This window comes from Atta cephalotes, assembly GCF_000143395.1.
Source record: "Atta cephalotes unplaced genomic scaffold scaffold00025, whole genome shotgun sequence".
NCBI lineage: Eukaryota > Metazoa > Arthropoda > Insecta > Hymenoptera > Formicidae > Atta > Atta cephalotes.
This window is the reverse complement of record NW_012130089.1, coordinates 2,041,317-2,060,892: the sequence shown is the minus strand read 5'-3', so window position 1 is coordinate 2,060,892 and position 19,576 is coordinate 2,041,317. Positions and strand designations below refer to the sequence as shown.

The window sequence follows — 19,576 nt, the reverse complement described above, 5'->3', positions numbered from 1 at the left end:
TATAATCCTTAAGGAACCCAACCAGGGCGATAAAGACATGGCTCTTAGGAACGTGCAATCTCACCGAGGGACGAGAACCATGAATCCTAGTTCCATTCAGTTCTATTCGAAACGCAGCATGATGCGCAACTCAACGAAAATGTTAAAATCGAATTGTCGAGTAATTTCCTCTCCTAATGCACTGGCCACGTTGCCTCGGAAACGGGCACGGATGTTGAAGGCGCCGCAAAAACTGCCGAATCCTCTGTCTCGGAGACGGAAGCTAGGGAGGACAACTCACCGTAGCGAGCATGAAAGCATGGCTGGACCCGACCGTCGGAAATCTCGTTGTTGTTGCTTTTCTCATCCAAAAGCAACTGCGTTCTATATGAGCGATGTATCTTCGCCACTCTCTGAATTGAAAAATGAATTAATACTTTTTCAGAAGCAACATATTTTGTACGGTGTTTGTCTGAATCTTGACAGTAAAGTGTGAGTAGAAACTTACGATGTACGTGTATAAGAATAAGTTGTTTATTTTGAAAAACATGGAATTTTTTCTTACATTTTAGAAATTATATTTTTGCAATAAAAAAAAGATATAAGATTATTGATGCACGGCTGTTGATGTGTCTATGATATGTCGAACTAAATACGCAGTAAAAAACATTTTATATTTTAAAACCGGTTCTTGTGAAAATTTTTCTTGTTGAATTTTTAACATATTCAAAGTGTTAATTTAGCATAATATAATACTGATAGTGATATTTGAATATTTTGCGTTAAATTGATATTCAATGTTTTTTAGTATTAAAATAACAATTTATGAGTAAATGAATAAATAATATAAAAATAATATGTTTCAAAATGTAAATTTTAAAATAAATGAATAAAATGTGTTAATTTCACATATTACAAATACTAATTTTATTGAAGAAATATGCTTATGTCAACACTTTTTGTTTTAATTTTTTATATAATATTTATGTTATTTCCTAACATATTTATCTTATGTTAAATTAACACATTAAAATTTAAACGGGCACATGCTAAATTTAACATAAATTCTAATTGATATATCGACATTGAAGTAATGCACTTCTAATTTATTAGCTCCATTTATTTCTAATGAATTTTTTTTCTCTGTTTTTTATATCAAATTAATTTATCGATATCGATCCCCATGGCAACAGGTTCAATGTCAATAGCACATATCGTCCTCTTCCTCGAAATGTCTATAATGATGATGAAAGAACTGTTATATAAATAAGAGCGGTTGATCGAAATCGTAGGCGGTGGTCGGTACAAATAATGGCGCGACGATAAAAAAATTAACCGAGACATCCTGGGCGATATGTATGTACCTGTAGTGGTTTGAAATCTCGGTTGGAGGCTCAGGAACAAGTTTTCGACTACTTTTTGGCATCATGCCAAAACATCGCCGCCGGTTCGTTTGGCAGTGCTCTCGCGCCGCAAGAAATCCTCAATTTTGGAGATTTTTATCGGTTATAATTACAGCGCATCTCAACACTTGAAATCGCATTTCCGCTCATGAAAAGCTTTCATAGTCAATTCGATTCGCGTTTAATCATCGCTTAAAATTTGTTTATTTTTAATGTAAGACGAACTTAACACTTTAATTGTATATCTATGGCAGATTTATTTTTATCGATGTTCAATTTAGAAATAATATAATTATAAATAACTGTCACTCGTAAAATGATTTATTCACTTGTTTAAAAACGATTTTATTAAATATTCGAGTCAGTAAAAATTATTGTAAATTATTATACATTTTTATACATATATATATATATATATATACATTTTTAAGATATTAAAAATAACAATTTATTAAACAAAGAAATTATTAACTTCTTTATTTTTATCTATTTCAAATATATAAAATAAATATAAAATAAAATTTAATTTTTTTACAAATGTGACAGTATTATTTATGTTTCATCTGAAACTATTAAATACATATTATTAATATATATTAAATAATATATTAAAATAATATATTAAATACAAAATAATCTAACATATATATTTTTTCTATTTATTTTTTTAACTCTTATTTACTTTTATTTTTTTTTGTATGATGTATATTTTGTATTGTGATTTTATTTTCTGATTCTACATACTTATTTTAGAAACAGCCGCGCATTTCTCGACTGTCAGTCTCCGAGAGCTCAATGTCGAAATCAACTTGATAGTCAAAGTGTTAACTAGTCACGAGCCGAAAACGCTTTCCGACGTGCCCGACGCGCGCATTTCCGAAACAGATACCCGATCGCGTTGTTGTCCCGCGAAACTATGGCGATGAATATTGATGAGCGGTCTACAGTGAAATGGTCGAATCAGCGGGCGTAACGATTGGAAGGTTAATTGAGAGTAATGCTCGTCTTTTTCCAGTCGGGGAAACAGACCGTTAATCTCCACAGAAAATTTGCGCGGCTGTAACGTCGAATTTTCGACTTTTTCGTGGTTTTGGAGGATATTCCCTAATGGCTTTCAGGATGAGGTGAACGAATTGCTTTTTTTGCGAGTATCCTCTGAGGTGTTTTCTTTTAAAACAGAGAAGGAAGAAAACGAGGAAGGATGAGGTTGGAAGCCTTCACTTAAAATTTTCTTAGGTAAGTTCGGCACTGAAAAAGCGTGCGCGATCATTTATTGCGCGCACGTAAATAACCTTTCAACTTATATTGGAAGAAAAGAAAATTGCGTGCAGTTTAAGTTACCAATATGTTCTTCGCGCGCTTGTAAAAAATCTCGATCCTCATACAAAAAATAAAAAATATTTTGAACTTGTGTTAAAGCCGATCATTGTTAAGATCTTTATATTGAATTTTTAACATACCCGTAAATTTAACATAATTATATTATTTGACTTTAAATTAACACTTATATTTTTTTATTATTAAATTATTATTTTTGTTATGTACTTATTCATAAATTGTATTATTAAAATAATACAATTTATGAATAAGTACACAACAAAAATAATAATTTTTAAATATAAATTTTGAGATAAATGTAAAAAATGTATCTGTTAATTTAACATATTATAAATTTTATTGAAAAAATATGTTTTCACAATTTGTTTTCAAAGTATTACATTTTTGCATATTACTTTTTACATAATGTTTGTGCTAACGTACATTATGTATTTTTACATATTTTTACATAATGTATTTTCTAACATATTCGTTTTGTAACGCAAAAATTTAAATGGACGTTTAAAACACGCGAAATGTGTTAAATTTAATACATATTTTCCAATTGTGTATATTAAACCAACAAATTAAATAAAGTTGATTCAAAAACCAAGTACTTCTCCGTTTAATAAAAATAGTTAGAAAAATAATTATCACAAAGAATTAATGTTTAATAATATCCCTTAATTTCTTGTTTGTTTAAATAGTTTAATAGTTTCGTTGGAAACAATTATCCAGATAATACATGTCTAAAAGACATCATAGATGCATTATAAACGTCTTTTAGACATGTGTCTTATCTGGACGGCTGATAATGATTGTAGATAATAGATGACGCACGCGCTAACGACGTATTGAAGCACGCGCGCTCTTGACCGTTCGATAATGCATCTCACTGAAAATAATGCAATCGCTTTCTATGCCGATATTACGTAAACATGGAATAATTTTATTGGAAGATATTATACTGATAATGGTGCCGCTTTTTCCTCCTCGGTATCTCCTATTTCAATGCATCTAGCTCGCACTTTTCTCTTATCTAGTAAAATGTTATCAATACAGAAAACTATTTTCAGATCTATTTTTCGTTACTACTAGCTCGTTTTCGTTTCACTGTTGAAAAAATGCTTGTTGTGACATCAGTAATTTTATTCCGTCTCCAATCTCAAAAAGGTCTAGAAACGAACTATGCGGTTGTGACAAAGAAATACTGTATTAAAGTTATAGAGACTAGAGAAAGATTTTCATTAATTATTATGATTCATTATAAATACGATTTTATATTAACCCTAGAATAATCATCTGGGATATTTTATTTAACAGCGAGAAAATGGGAATTATAAAATATATATTGTTTAATATATTTTCTTTCTTTTTTAATAAATTATTTTTTACGAAATAGAAACAGAAAAATTGAGATAAGTAGCACGGTCGTCTATTTGGGAGAATTACGGGTCCAATAAAATAATCTCCCATAATTCTATTCAATCTTAATGTTTGATTGATGTTAACTTTCTAATTCCTGATGAAATTTTTCGGTATAAAGTATGTATGGAAATTGAATCAGAACATTCAGAACGCTGTTTGTAAACACTGAGATAAATCTTTACGTCGACATGAAACCAATGAATCAGTTATGCTAGTAACATACAAAATTATTTATCTTAGAAACGGTTTTTTTGAAATTAAGTTTTTCGATCTATGTTCATTAAGACTTTTTTATTTAGTATGGTATGTACTATCTATCATGTAAATGCTAAATTGTTTTTTTAACCCTATATATTAATTTGATTTTTACTTACATTTTTCAGAAAAATTATAAATAAATCCGTGTCCATAATGTTTCCAAATATTAATAAATCAAAAAAACAATCAATAATATACAATATATTATTAATAATAGTGATTTGTAACTGTAGGATATAAAAACAATCCAGATTATCGTTTATGTGAAAAAAAATTAGATAACTACTCTTGAATTAATATTATAATTTAATAATATTAAATTATAAGATTTAATTGCTATACTTAATAGTTTAATTATGTTTATCAGAATTTAATGATTCTGTGACAATTTTGATCTGGATTCTGGAAATATTTAGTGAAGTTAGATCTAGAAAATTAGAAACGAATAATGATAGACAGATAGATGATCTCACCTCTCATGTAGACATAAGCAGTGCCGCGCATATTTCTTCTCGTGAGAACGATGAGATTCAAGATATTTCCGATGATGCCGAGACAACAAATGGTCGGCAACACGATACCGTAACTGACTCTTCTCAAAGTCGGTGTTCGAGGATCCTCCTGCTTGTCCAGATCTTCCGGTAGCAGGCAGATATTCTCGATCTTGCTTATATTGAGCAGGTCCGTCATCTTGCCTTTCTCTTGCTCTCTTTCTCTCTCACTTCAACGCCTTTCACAATTCGCAATAAATTTCCCCGTTCCATCGCACCCGCAGATCCATCTTCGAATTCGCTCACTCAACTGCCGTGTATTCATCTCGTGACACGCGTTTCCGATCGATTAGTAATTAATTAGTAGAGCAATCGCATTTTTCCGAGATGTTCGAGCGAGATGGTAGCTGACGACAACACGATCTGAATTTACGAACGAGATTAGTAAAGTTAGGAACGATACGCACAAACCTTTTCGAACCACATCCGAATCAGACCGTTGCGATTCGATGACACGATTCACAAGAGAACAAGTTTCACACGCCGGTCAAGAGCGCGCACATTCATAAAAAATGTCATGCAACAGGTGCGACGAAAGTTTCATTTTACCATGGAAGCGTCGAGAGAGAATTGAGAATTTAGAAGTCTAAGCCAAGTCCGTCGGCTCGAATAAGCGGCTTTACCACTTACGATATCCGCGGTTGCTTATTTCACCGAGGAATCCGAACGTGTTCTTCCTGACAATTTGTACGCCGCCATCGTGCGGCAGCTGCGCCGTTCCACGCTATCCTGAAAACAAACAAGTCGTTCGTGTGTATTCCGCAAATCCGATACATTCTACCGCAGCGAGTATTTATTTCCTCATACTCCATTCGGGGGATTTTAACCACAAGCGCACGCGAAGGTTGAAAAACAGAAAGATATGCACAAAAAGAACGATTTTATTCAAATTTTTAAAAATTTAGCTTAATTATTTTTTGGTAGCATCAAAATAATTATGTAGGACGCTCATTGATAGAATGTCAAAATTTTTTAGCATCGTTCATCATGCTTCCAATAAAATTATTTGATGGTGGTCCAACAAAAATATTTTCAGTATATCTGTATATCTGTTCAAGTTTTTAAAGTAAATAGTTTTTCAGTAAAATTATTCTTTCCGTATAAAAATTTGGAGCAATTAACAGTACTTGAATTATTGTGAATATTTAACAATAACTAATACGTACAAAAAATTATACACATCGCAATTTGAGTCTTCAATACATATTAAAATATGAAATGGTCGTAAAGTTCTGATTTTGAATCTTCTATCTATATAATCCAAGTAAGAGTCAAATGAATAAAATAATCAAAATCGTCATCTTAAATTGTTAAACTAATTCTGGATTAAATCCAAAACTAATGCCAAAATCTGTAACACATTTACTGACACTGGATCTTAATAAAATTAATTTAATATATATTTTTATTTAATATATAATTAAAAAATATTAATTAATTTCAAGAAATAAAGTGACATAAGAATAAAAAAAAGAATAAATATTAAGAATCTATTTTAAGAAGAATAATCTAAATTTGCGGAAATTTGTAATATAAAGAAAAGCGGATTCTTTGATATTTTCATATAAAATGGTAATTGTTACAATAATAGATAAAAGAATTAAGAACTAATAAATTCAAATATAATAATATTTTTTATTTTAACATTCACAGAAGAAAGCTTTAATTATTTTTACTCATTAGAATCTTTATTATCCAAATAATTTCACTATATAAATCCACTGTCAGCTTTGGAGGGACATAATTGAATGAGTTCAATAGACTCACGTTAGCTCTGAAAGGTGAGCTGAATTAAAGTTATATTTATGTGTGTGAATTAAAATTCATTGAAGTGAACGACAAATTATGTAAAAACAAAATTAAGTTATTGAAAAACAAAATTTAGCAATCAATCCCCGTCATGATATTATATTATGGATTAAATGAATGTTATACGTCTAATCAAATAAATTCGTCAAACTTGTCTGTCTCATCACGTATCTTTCATGAATCTACGTTTCCGAATCAAAAGGTTGAAGGGGATCGCGAGAATGCGGAATATGATTGGAGGTAAAATCGAACGTCCTGTGTCGCGAAAAGAACACTAATGAAGCGAGCTTCGCGCGTTTGCGTGATTCTTCATGGCTCAGCTTCTCGCAGAGGAGCGGTCGCGAAATCCGGAACAGAACCGTTTCGTCCCATCTAGTCTCGTAGGAAGGAAATCGTTACTGGCAATGCAACGTAGGGATTTAGATTCAGATAGGTCGATTCTTCCACTTCCGGATTTTGAGAGTTTGCGATTGAAGAAGCGCGGCTGAATTTCAGATCCTGAACGAAAATGGATAGCATCCCCTTGCATTCTCTCGTAGACGATGGCGTGAACCGGAATCACCTCATAGTCGGTTTATATTCAAGACGCTCGCCATTCCGCGTCGCCGCGAATTCCCTCCGTGGCGAGATATTTTCCCTCTCTGTGGAAGAGAGGCGGTGAAGGAGGAACACTGTCGCGCCTGTCGTCCGCAAAACGAATATAATCTTCGTGTCTTTCGTCTTCACGTGAATCCAGAGTTCCAGACGGAAGCGCGTTTTATGCAGTCTGTGCGCTTCTCTAATGCATCTCTTTCTATATATTTGTCGATCTGTCATTGGAACGAAATACCTAAGTGCACTTTACACGTCCACCGGTGCATTTTTGCAAAGTTTGCGATCAAGACCGAAGTTTGGGTATCGCGTTTCGCTTCGATGACGTCCCTGGCGCGATTCCCGGGAACTTCATCCGCAAAAAGTATTTCCCAAGTTTTCGAGCGACGCGAGTTACGGTAGGGATCCCAAATCGATTTTCTACATTGGGAAACAAAATATTCGCTTCAAATTTCTTATCGTACTGATTCGCCTGCAGCTTTTTTTCGCCGCAGTCTCTCTTTTACCTCAATCTTTGCATCGAACTATTCGAAGCATTACAAAACGTGTCATGACGATATTGATGTTGTTACTATTGAACGCAAAATAGATGCAATTATGTGTCGAGTATCGTTATCGCTACAGCTGTCGACACTCGTGTCGGAAAAGAAATGTTTTCTCTTCTAAGTGCCGAGGCGGAAGATAGCTATTCGCAGCCTATTCCTTGCTTCTTCGTAGTAAGCCGTGCTGCCTTGTAGAAGTGCTCCTCGAGGATTGTAAATGAAACTGTAAGGGAGTGCTTTTATACCGTTATACCGTAGATTAGTCTGCTGAGGATCAGAAATTTAGGCTTCCACGAAGCAATTGGGATTAGCGATGGCTTAACAATTCTCTCGCATTCTAAAACCGAATCATGAAACAGGCATCTTCATAGTATTAGGTTGTTTTAGAGTTTATAAACATTTGTTATTTATTATATCGTATTTCTAAGAAAAATTATTTTAGATACAGTCTATTTGAATTTTTTGAAATTTAATTCACTCGAGTTTTAATATTTGATCTCAAATATAACATTTATCAATATGCATCAATATTAAAACGTTTTTGTAATGTGTAAATATTAAACAATCATTCTAGCATTATTTTATTACAAACATAATATATTACAATTGTGCAAATCGATTTGATTCTCTTTGAAATACATTATTAAACACAAAAATTTAATCGGCTCTTATTAGCATGATTACTTGATAAAATATGATAAAAATTTAAGTCGTGCATTTTTCTCATACATATATATCCAATGTTCAAAATTTAAGATAAAGTATTTCACAGAAAATTAACGCTTATATTTTTAAACAATTATTATCAAAATAATAAGATATAGAAAAAAATCAATTCTTATGGCTTTTTACTATGTATATTTAAATTTTTGAAGATTTATTATTTCTTAAAATCATCATCATATTATTTCTTAAATTTATTATTATTTTTATGAAATTATAATTGAAGATGATTTTATATCAAATTCATTCATATAATAAAATAATTTTACAGTTTAAAAAAATAAAATATTTCAAAAGTATTTTAAAAAACAGCAGATTTTTTTTTGGAAAATCTAAATGCACAATTATAACAACCTTAAAATGCCATGAAAGTCTTTTTAAAATCTTTTATATCTTTTCAAAAATAGAAGACCATTCGCGTTTTTCACGACAGTCTTTATATTCATCATGAACATCCGTCACGAACGGAATGAACTGATTTGCAAAAATTTATTAGAGCTAGCGATTCGTTGCACGGTCTGGTGAGATTGCAAACAATGACCTGGATATTAAATGAAATAATCAACTGTCCGTCGTAATAAACTCACGAATGACAGCTAAACCGGGATCGTTTGCCGAGACGGGGAGGTTACTCGAGCTTTCATGTATACCAAGAATCACCGGGGGGATTAATCCGCGATCCCGACTTCGGGATAATGTCCTGTAAATTTGTACGTTTTACACTTTGCTTCGTAAATGTTTCGCGACGTTCACCTCGGAGATCATTAACTCGATAATAAAGCAAATAGGGCGTGTGCCGTTTTGCGGATAGCTTATCGATCACTTAACCGAGAGATATGCTAGCCTCTCCACTCCAGCAAACCTTTCACAATGTCCTTCTTCATTTCGCACTGCGATAATGCAATCGCTACTGAAATGATGATCACAACTTAATGGACTTTCCTCTTCGAGTATAAACTGCAAAATCACGGTTGGTAGACCATCAAATTGCGCTAAAGCTAAGGTTGATGGAACAGGGTTGAGAATAGATGAGATTGCTTGCAAGTCTCCGAAACTTGCAGAGACGTGACAAAATTTTTGAGTTAATTATAAACCATGTTAACCTTTGAGATTGGAATATTCTTTACGAAACAGGAGCTATGAGGTAGTCAATGATTTAATATAGGATGAATAATTCCGCTGAATTATCCCATGCCAAAAAACTTATGATTACATTATATGAGTACTATTTGAATATTATTAACATAATGCTACACGAGTATTTAAAAAAATTGATAGCGAAATCTACGTGGAAAATTGCTAAAACTTGATGATCATAGAAACGTCCCCATTATGATGTTCAAAAACGTGAAAAACGTGTATTTCTTTTCTAAAATAATATATAAAAAAATGTTTTAAATAAAACCTTTATGTATTACAATAATTTTAAAATAATTTTACAATAATATTAAAATAATTTTAAAAGAAAATATGATATAAGATATAATTTCACAAAAATGATAATAAAAGTGGGAATATTTTTTAAGATAAATTGTAAAATTTTTATGAAAAGTTCTTGATAATATTATGTCATCGAAAAAATAAGAATTTATTTATTTGTTTTTTTTTAAGTAAAAATACTTATATTAGTTTTATTGTTTTAAAATTTAATATAAATCAAGCTGCATAAAAGTAATTAGTTTGTATTTTTATAATATTTCAATATGTTTTTAGTAGAATGGAAATATATGTGTGCCGTTTTAAAATGGAAAAAAACCAGTATTTCCATAATCGAGTTGTTTGATGAGGAATCAAGAAAAAGTCGGTGATAAAAGTAGAGAGAAAGAAAGAGAGAGTACTTTTTTGCGTGCTGATGAGGTTCAGCGATTCTATTGCCTGACGAAGGTTTCGAGTTTCAATCCTGTAATCGCTTTCGCTCTCTATCTACGTTATTGCCAATCAAATCACCTCAATCGAAATCATCTCATCCATCAACTCGCAAAGATCGATGCTATTATCAATTATTGTCAATCGGAAGAAATTTGTCATTTTTCTTTTCGACAAGTGGAACATTTTATATTCTAATTTTTATTTGCTTTTTATCACTAATTGTAAGAGAAAAATGCAACAATTTATAATGTTGTGCACAAGATACATTTTTTTTAAATAATGCCTAGGTACGGATACTCAAAAAATAAAACACTTAAATACAGGTATCTCAAACGCATCTTAGATGTATTTAGATACTTTTATTTATTATTAACATAAAATTTCAAAATAAATAAGCATTTATGATTTCATATACATTGCATTTATGTAAAAATGTATATACATTCTTACATAATATTTAACTAAACGTCAAACGTTAAAATTGTCATCGAACAAATTATTTTATTGAGGCATTAAAATTTGTTACAACATTGTTTTCATTTTTTTTGCGTCCAACATAATTTTGTACAACATAATTTTGTGCAACAAAATTATTTTTAAATTTGTATCTACAATAATAAAATTTTAGATCTTTCAGCCAAATTATTTTCCGTTTATCATTCACACACTAAATTGCCATTCTTTTTCTCTTATAAAGTGCGAGGATTGACATTTCTCGTTTTTTGTCAAATTAATTCGCTCGAGTTTATGGTTTCGTTGATGATAATTATTCGTACGCGACCGTCGCGTCCGTAATTCTTGCATAAAAGTATCGGTGGGTGTGCGGGGTGATGAAAACTGGCATGTGGGTAGCGCGTGGAGTGCATTGAGTATAGGGGTCGATCGTTACGTTAAAACGTTGCAATTCGATCCGCGTTGCGTACACATGCGTCAGTTGTTGTCTGCGTGGCCAGCACGTGGATTGCAAAAATATCTCGGCGATAAATCACGAGCGGTCCGGTGAAACAACAGTCCTCGGGATCGAAGAGTTAGGACATTAAAAATAAAGCTTAGTGCACTTCTGTCTATGAAAAGGTAATTCAATATAATGTATACTATACATATATTGTCGATCGCGAACTTTTTACTTTTAATTCTTTGAACTTAACTTTATTAATAATGTATAGCATTTCATATAGAAAGTTAGGCATGAAATAAGATAAAACTTTGATTTTTTTTTCTTTCGTTTCTTTGTTGATCTCAAGAGCCACGTTGCGAGGACAGTAATTATCACTTAAGCCAGCGTTTTTAACCTTTTTTTAATTCGCATTAAATAAGTTATAGTTTTTCTTGAGATTGACTATTATATAGTGTACACGTTTCAGTGTTCACCATAGAATTTTAAATATCATTAACATATACAGAAATAAAAAGTAAAGTATTCTAAAATTTTTATTTTTTATGTTATCATTTTAAAAGTAATTTTGTAATAATAATGATATCTCGCTTTTTTGATTATTACTGCTATAATGTTAGAAATAATTATATTTATAGTTCTATAAAAATATATAAATAGTTAACATTGGAAAACATGACTATATTATATACTATAATTATAATTATAATTATAGTAATTATAATCATTTTTGTAATAATAATAAATATCTATATTTTTAATCAATACTGTCGATATCAACTATAATATAATATAAATATAATTATTATGACTAATATATCAGTAATAATCACTTATGATCATGTAATTATGGTCACAAATATCAAAAACTTTTCTTTTAATACATCAGTTTGTTGCGGAATATTGGATTGACGGTAACTTTAAGCAAATTTAACAAATCAATTTTAGATACGCATATCAAATTACAATCGTAAGAGTTATCGAAATTCGCAAGAAAACCGCTTTTATCGTCTGGATGACCGTACTCGAGAAACTAGAAAATACGAGAGACACAGAGATGTAGGAAATTCGCCGAAGAATGTGTAGCGGTTAATATTTTGGCATAACATACGACGGAAAGCGTGGGCGAGGTAAAAAGGTGCTGGAGGAAAGCAACTGCGTTGTGGAATTGACACGTGGCGCAAAAGTCCCGTAGGAAACTTTACAATTTCCTCGACCACGTGCACGAATGTGTTTCGCGACGGGGTAACAAACTCCCGCAAGTTTTGCACTGAGGAGGTCTCTCTCCTTTTCTCTCACCCCCTCACTGCATTCTCTTCAACCCACGCAGCAGCTGCGACTTAAAAATACGCAGAGACGAAGAAGGAAACTCAGGGCGTACTAAGCATTATGCATTCGTCTTCCGCCGGGAATGTCACTCAAGATCATCCTTCCAAATCTATCGGTATGCATTGTGGGACACAATGCGAGGGGCACAGGGGAATGAGCCAAGCCGATTTTACGCTTATAACACGTCTTTGCGCCATTTGGTGGATTAGCATAGGTTCTATACAGTTTGCAACACTCTCAGTTGCTGGCGAGCTTCTGCTCGACGAAACTTTGCTCCATTTTTCTCTGCAAACTTCTTTCCACGTGCTTGTCTTTCTCGTAAAAGGTATTTGATCTTAAATTCTTGATGGCTCGAGGTGATTTCGATAAATGCTTTGATACTGTATATCCTATTTTTATTTTATTAAGTGATACTTAGTGCTTTGAGAATAACTAAAGTGTCTCATATATCTATGGCACTTACCAAAAACGTAATGTTTAATTGCATTTAAATAATTATTTAAATTTTAAAATGTTAATTCCCATGACATCATCGAAATTTGATAAAACGTTTATAAAAAATTAATAATTTAATATAAAATTTTAAACGTAAATAGAGAGCTAGATAATAATATAATGTAATTACTCTATCAAATATCAAAAGTAAACTAATTTTATTTTCATAAAAAAAATTGTTACAATTCAATAAGAACAGGAAGAATACGGTTTAAAAAAATTATCAAAATCATCATATAAAAAAGATGTTCTTTAAAGGTTGTGGAAACGAAAGTGACAAAAATGATTAGGAACATGTTCTTTTTGCCGATATTATTTAATTACTTATTTGTGCCGCAGTTCGTTCAACTCTTATTTTCTTACGCTGTTCTTATACACTCGCTTGAAGCAACGTGAAGCTTATAGTAGGAGACCGAAGTTTATCGTGAGAAACTTGGCAAAGCCTGCTTATAACAAAGCTGTCCACGCCGATAGCATGTCCTCTCTCGCGATGCTTCTTTCAGTAGAACAATTAGACAGGTGTCGCAGATAATTGAAAACTAAAAGCCAGGTTCCTACGTGATATGAATAAACCGCGACATCGCGTGTTACAAAGATAGAGATTTATCTTCCATAAGTTGAGGCTCGAGATACTGAAGTGTCTCAAGGAAAGAAGATTTATCACGAAAGAGCTACGCGGGGCGTGTAAAACGTGCAGATGAGATTTAATTTATTCCCGTGTATACTAAAGTATCGCCGTTAATTTCGATTATTTATTACTTTCTCCTTAGAAGCTCGATTTTAACAAACTAAAGCTGAAGCCTATTTTATATATCGTTCCCTTCAAAAGTGATACAACTCGAAAAATTAGGTTTCGTGCAAAAAAGAAACAATCCATTTTGACAGAAAATAATTAATTGATGAAATAATATCGCGAAAAAAAAATTAAATTTTTGTCATTTTTATTTTATAATCTTTGAAACGCATCCTTTTTAAGTTGTAACGATTTTTATCTTTACGTACAATTGTATACGTTTAAAGTCTCATCAAAATAACCCAAGTAATTTTCGAAATTTTTCCTTCAACTTTGATATACATCCTGTGTCTTTGAAATTAATTGTAAGCTATTAAGCATATGGTTATGAAGTTTTCGTCTTGAATTTGTGAAAAATTATTTAAAAATTTTTTAAAGTATTTAGCATTCACCGTATTATATAAAGTTTTTTATTAAATATTTTTAATAAATATTTTATTATTAGATATTTTAAATATTCAATTCTGAATATTTTACATATTAAACTCTCTTTCTCTCTCTCCCCTTCGTTGGAAAAACGAATTATCTAAATCGTTATTTCCTTTAAACGGCCTGCTCTCTCTCTCGGAAGGTAATTAAACTTTACCACCAGTAGCGAAATTAGGTCGACGCGGCCGGAATATGGGAAAAATATTTTAGCAGGTGCTTATCGAGCTATCGATAGCATAATTAAAACCGATGTCAACGCATAAAGCGTCGTCGTTCGCGCTCGTTTACTCAGTAAATGGAAATAGGTTTACGCGAGGTCTCTCGTAATCTCATCATCGTCATTGTTACATAATAATCGCCTTGCACGCACAGAGGCGGAGTAATCGTCAAGAGACTTGACCAGGTTAAATCGAGAATAACGATTCTTTTTCCCTTCTTTTTCCTCCAGTAAAAACGCGCTTTCGCGACTTTCCGCCGCTCATCGATAACGATTGTGATGAAAAAGATCGCGGTTATCCATGTAGTAAATCATTACATTCGTCATGGGAATTCGAGAAGGGGAGGTCACCCTAAAATATATCGCGGACTCGAGTTTTTACGACGGTTTTGTGCCTTATTTAAAAAAAAAAAACTTGGTGACCTTATCGAACGTGTAATAATCTCATTTTCTTGAGATCATAATAAAAGAAAAGTTTTTGATATTTATGACTGTAATTGGTAAAATATTATGCTTAAGAACTCCATTTTTATAACGTTAATAATTATTGTTAATAATTATGTATAATATAACTAATATTGTAATTATAGAAATGATGTTCTTAATTATAATTATTTTATTATGTAATTACGTATAGTCATAAATAACTTTATTTACAATTATTGAAAACTTTACTCTCACAATCAGCATTGAGAGGAAGAGAAGGACGAAGGGGATGGTAGTGGATCTGACACATAGACGGCACTGTATCACGTGTGATAAACTTTATGCCGTAATACCATCCGCTGGCGAGAGTGAAGAAAAGATTATGTCACCGATAGTAACCGAGATAACAAGATCCTCCTTTTATATCAGACGCATCGTAAAATCTCTTTTCTTCCTTTCAGCGGAACAATGACATCGGCATTTTCAACCTTTCATCGATGATCAAATAATGATATTCTTTCTTTACTTGTCTCGCCATTTCAGGCAGGATCCTTGTCACTTTGTCAAGAGTCATTTTCCATCTCGTGAGTAATGTAATACGTACAAAAATATCAGATGTAACACGTGTATTTCTTGTATTCGGCTGTACAATCATGCGACTCTACATTTGTATACTTTTTATTTAATAAGATAAATCTATAATTACATTTCTACATCTTTTTAAACATTTTTTAGAATACTGATTATAAGAAAAACTTATTTGATTATATTTGTGACTTTGCGTAATAAAATAATTATGATTAGAAGTTCCATTTTTATAGTTATAAAAAATATACATTGAAAAATACATACATTGAAAAAAAATAATTTTAAAGAAATATTTCTTTACTTCGTATTCGATCGATGAAAATTTCTTTGAAAATAAGATATTGTACAATATCTTATTGTACAATATCTTATTTTCAAATAAATTTTCATTGATCCAAAGAAATAATTTTTTTTTAATACGAGCAAAGAAATATTTCTTTAAAATTAAAATTTTTTAGTGTAGTTTATGTCGAAAATAACTATAAATTATAATTAATTAATTGTAATCATGTTTTCTTCAAGTATATATATTAATAAAAAAGAAAATAATGCCAATAATAAAAGAAAAAGAGAGAGAAGAGAGAGTGTTAAATTATATATATATATATATATATATTTTTTTTATTTTATATAATATAATATCTATTTAAAATTCTTACTGAATATTATACATCAGAGCTCTTGAAACGTCTTTTCCTTGTCTATCTGATAACGATTATCTTTGATTTTAATTCTCGTGGAGATTGCACGACTTTTGATACTCTCTGACTCTGTAGATTCCTTCGCACGCAATCGTTACATTGTAATTAACGAAGACGTCGTCGCACTCGCCGAGACGGATTCGCAAACAGCGTGTAACTGCGTCACGCTGTCGCATGCGATTCGCGACAAATTGCGACCCACTCGAGGTTCGTCGACCGGAAAGTTGAAGCTAATTAATGAGAGCACTTGTCCTCCGCTTATATCGATAATACTCCAGTTAGAGACTAGAGGATAATTACGCGTCACGACAAACGGCGGTCACGAGGCGACGCGGAAGCTGTTAAGGCTCCGTGACAATCGCTGCATCCAAGGCTGCAGAAATGCGAACACCCTGATTAAAGCGGGAGGTTTCAGATTTTCACGCTGAAATTGTATGAGTGCATGAAAGTCGCGGCGCGTTTTAATCCGATAAAGCCACAATCGGAATTTTTTGCTTTTATTGCATTCTCAGAAATCGGTTTTAAAATATAAGATCCCATTTGATGAAAAAAATTAAGATAATATATATCGCTAGTATCATTGCAGATAATAATTTGATATTTATATTGATAGTCAAATAAAAAATAATTTGTTTTTCAATGAAAATTGATTTAAATTATATTAAGAAGAATGCATCTAGTCACATTTTAAATTGTTACAATTTATTATAAATTAGTAAGCACAATTAATATAAATAATATAAATTAGTATGCACACAACACACACACACACACACACACAAATACATTTTTAAATAAAAATAAAAAAATGTACAGTAAAAAATACTTTGTATTTGTTTTACTATCAGTCCTCATTAAAATTTTTGTGTTGAATTTTTAACATATTTGAATATTAATAATTTGTAATATTAATAATTTAACGTAATGTGATTGTTGTGTATTTGAACATTTTGTGTTAAATTAATATTTAACATTTTTTTATGTTAAACGCGATTTCTGAATAAATGAGCAAATCAAAATAATGTGCTTTACAACGTAAATCGTAAGATAAATGAATAAAATATACCAGTTAATTTAATATTATTAATTCGAATCTTACTGAAGGAAAGTTTTCACAATTTCTAAATTGTTTTTAAAAAATTGTGTCAAGATGTTACATTCTTTGTGTTTTTATATATAATGTTTGTATTGCTTTCTAACATATTTTTCTTGTGTTAAATTAACATAAAAAATGGCGGATTGTTTGGAACATGTGAAATGTATTAAATTTAATATAAATTTTCCAACTAGGTACTTTAATTTTTTACGATTCTATCGAATTAGATTAGATGTAATACATTGTGGTAATCTATCGCACAATTCTTTAAATATACAAATATAATAAATATTTGTACGCGATTGTAATCGGCTAATTTAATACTTAATTTTTTAACCGTTTTAAAATATTGAAACACAAAGATTCTATTTGAAAAAATAAATTTTTTACCAGTTTTAAAATTGAAAATAAATCAAAATGTATATTTAAAAACTAAAACGATTCACTTAACACTTTTTTAAAAATTCTCAAAATTATGTTTGTGAAATAACAATTATAATAGCATAAACTGTTTAATTTTTCATAATTATGAATAACGCTAATTAAAAGAAAGTCATGTTCTTTTTCCATTCTACGTTACCCTTAAACCATTAAGGAGCAAAGTCTGAAAGACGCAACATCATCATATAATTCGATCGCAAATCTGTGAAAAAAAGAGAGAAAAGAAGGGGAGCAATATAATGAAGAAATTTAAAAAATTCGTGTTTCTTAGTGTCTATTATTGATTGATTACCGCGACAATTCGCGATCCGAAGCTTTCGCACTGCGAAATGTTCCTGGACGTGTTGCCGTGCGATTGGCGACAGAGAAATATCCGCCTCGAAAATGAGAACGTTACTCGCGCGAGAACAGGGAATATAGAAGCAGGGAAGAGAGATCGCCGAGATATGGTTGGCGCCGCAAATGCCGGAGAAAAACTTGCACCGACCCCGGACAAAACTCGCAAACAGCCGCGAACGCGATTATAACTTCCTCGTCGCGGAACTAATTGCGCTGCAGGGTAGGAGAAACAAAGTTGACCCTTTGTTTTGCATGCTAAGAGCATTTGAACGAACGAATCATTCCCGCCGCCAGCGCTGAGGACGCTCATTTTTACAAGAACGTCTAATGTCGAGACGCCTAATGTCACTCGAAGGAGAAGAAAAACGGGAAGAAGAGCTAAAATCTCTTCTTATCAAGGCTGAGAAATCAAACAACCAGTTTTAACTATCGAATCACTATTTGCTGGTGAATTTCAAATAGCAAATGCCGTGCCGTTTACGAAATAAGGTGACGACGACGACAATGATGTCGAAAATTTCCATCTCGGCCGACCGTGTTTTATCGGCGTCATATTATGCCGAGCACATGAAAACAAATCTTTAATTTCCCGCAACTTTCCATGCATATTTAAGAAACGTCGAATAACGGAAACAAAGCGCTCTCTCCCAATTGAGGGCGTTATTTTAGTCGTAATACAACTTCATTTCTCTTCGCGTCTCGGAACGAAGTTGCGAACTTACGGAAGTGGGAGGAATTCAAAGAGCAGAATTTTTTTCCAAAGAGCCGATGTCTATTCAACAGACGTACTTATATTTCAAATATTCTTTTTTTCTTCCGCTATTCTTTCTCGTACAGCCATAAAGTTTCATTTTTCCCAAAAGGAGGAAGCGCTTCGAAGTGTTTCCTCTCTTTACATAGACATATACAGATATTGAAATAGCGTGCTTGGGATGATTATTATTATGGTTGCCATCTTCCTGCTGGAGATCTCTCTTACTACATCAATTGCCTGTCAAAATTGTATATTCGAAAAAATGAAGTCTTAATGATTTTCCTTTTTTAAAGAACTGTAAGATACAATTTTTATAGACGATTGATCTTCGGCAAAATAGTGAGATTTCAACCGTGGTTATTACGTTCCTTTAATACTATTCAGGAATATAACATCAACAATTTCGGTTATTTATAAAGTTCAATTGACACAATTTATGGTCGCCGCGCGTGCGACGCTTTGCCATCACATGTCTGGCCACGTTTCAATCAATTTAACAAATACACATCATGTGTCAATCAATTTGAGGATGGTAAAGCTTCTACGAGTCAACCATTACACATGTATTTAATCAGATGAGAATCGGAAAGAGAGTGAGAGAGA

General features: G+C 31.9%; 1 protein-coding gene across 1 annotated transcript in view; it reads right to left on the bottom strand.

The window, feature by feature from the left end:
- LOC105620292 (probable G-protein coupled receptor B0563.6) overlaps positions 1–5,075 on the bottom strand; it is a 33,622-nt gene extending 28,547 nt beyond the window's left edge. Inside the window, exon 1 of the mRNA XM_012201796.1 lies at positions 4,859–5,075. Within this exon, the coding sequence (XP_012057186.1) occupies positions 4,859–5,075 (217 nt within the window). The remainder of the gene's footprint in view (positions 1–4,858) is intronic.
- Positions 5,076–19,576: the final 14,501 nt, after the last annotated feature.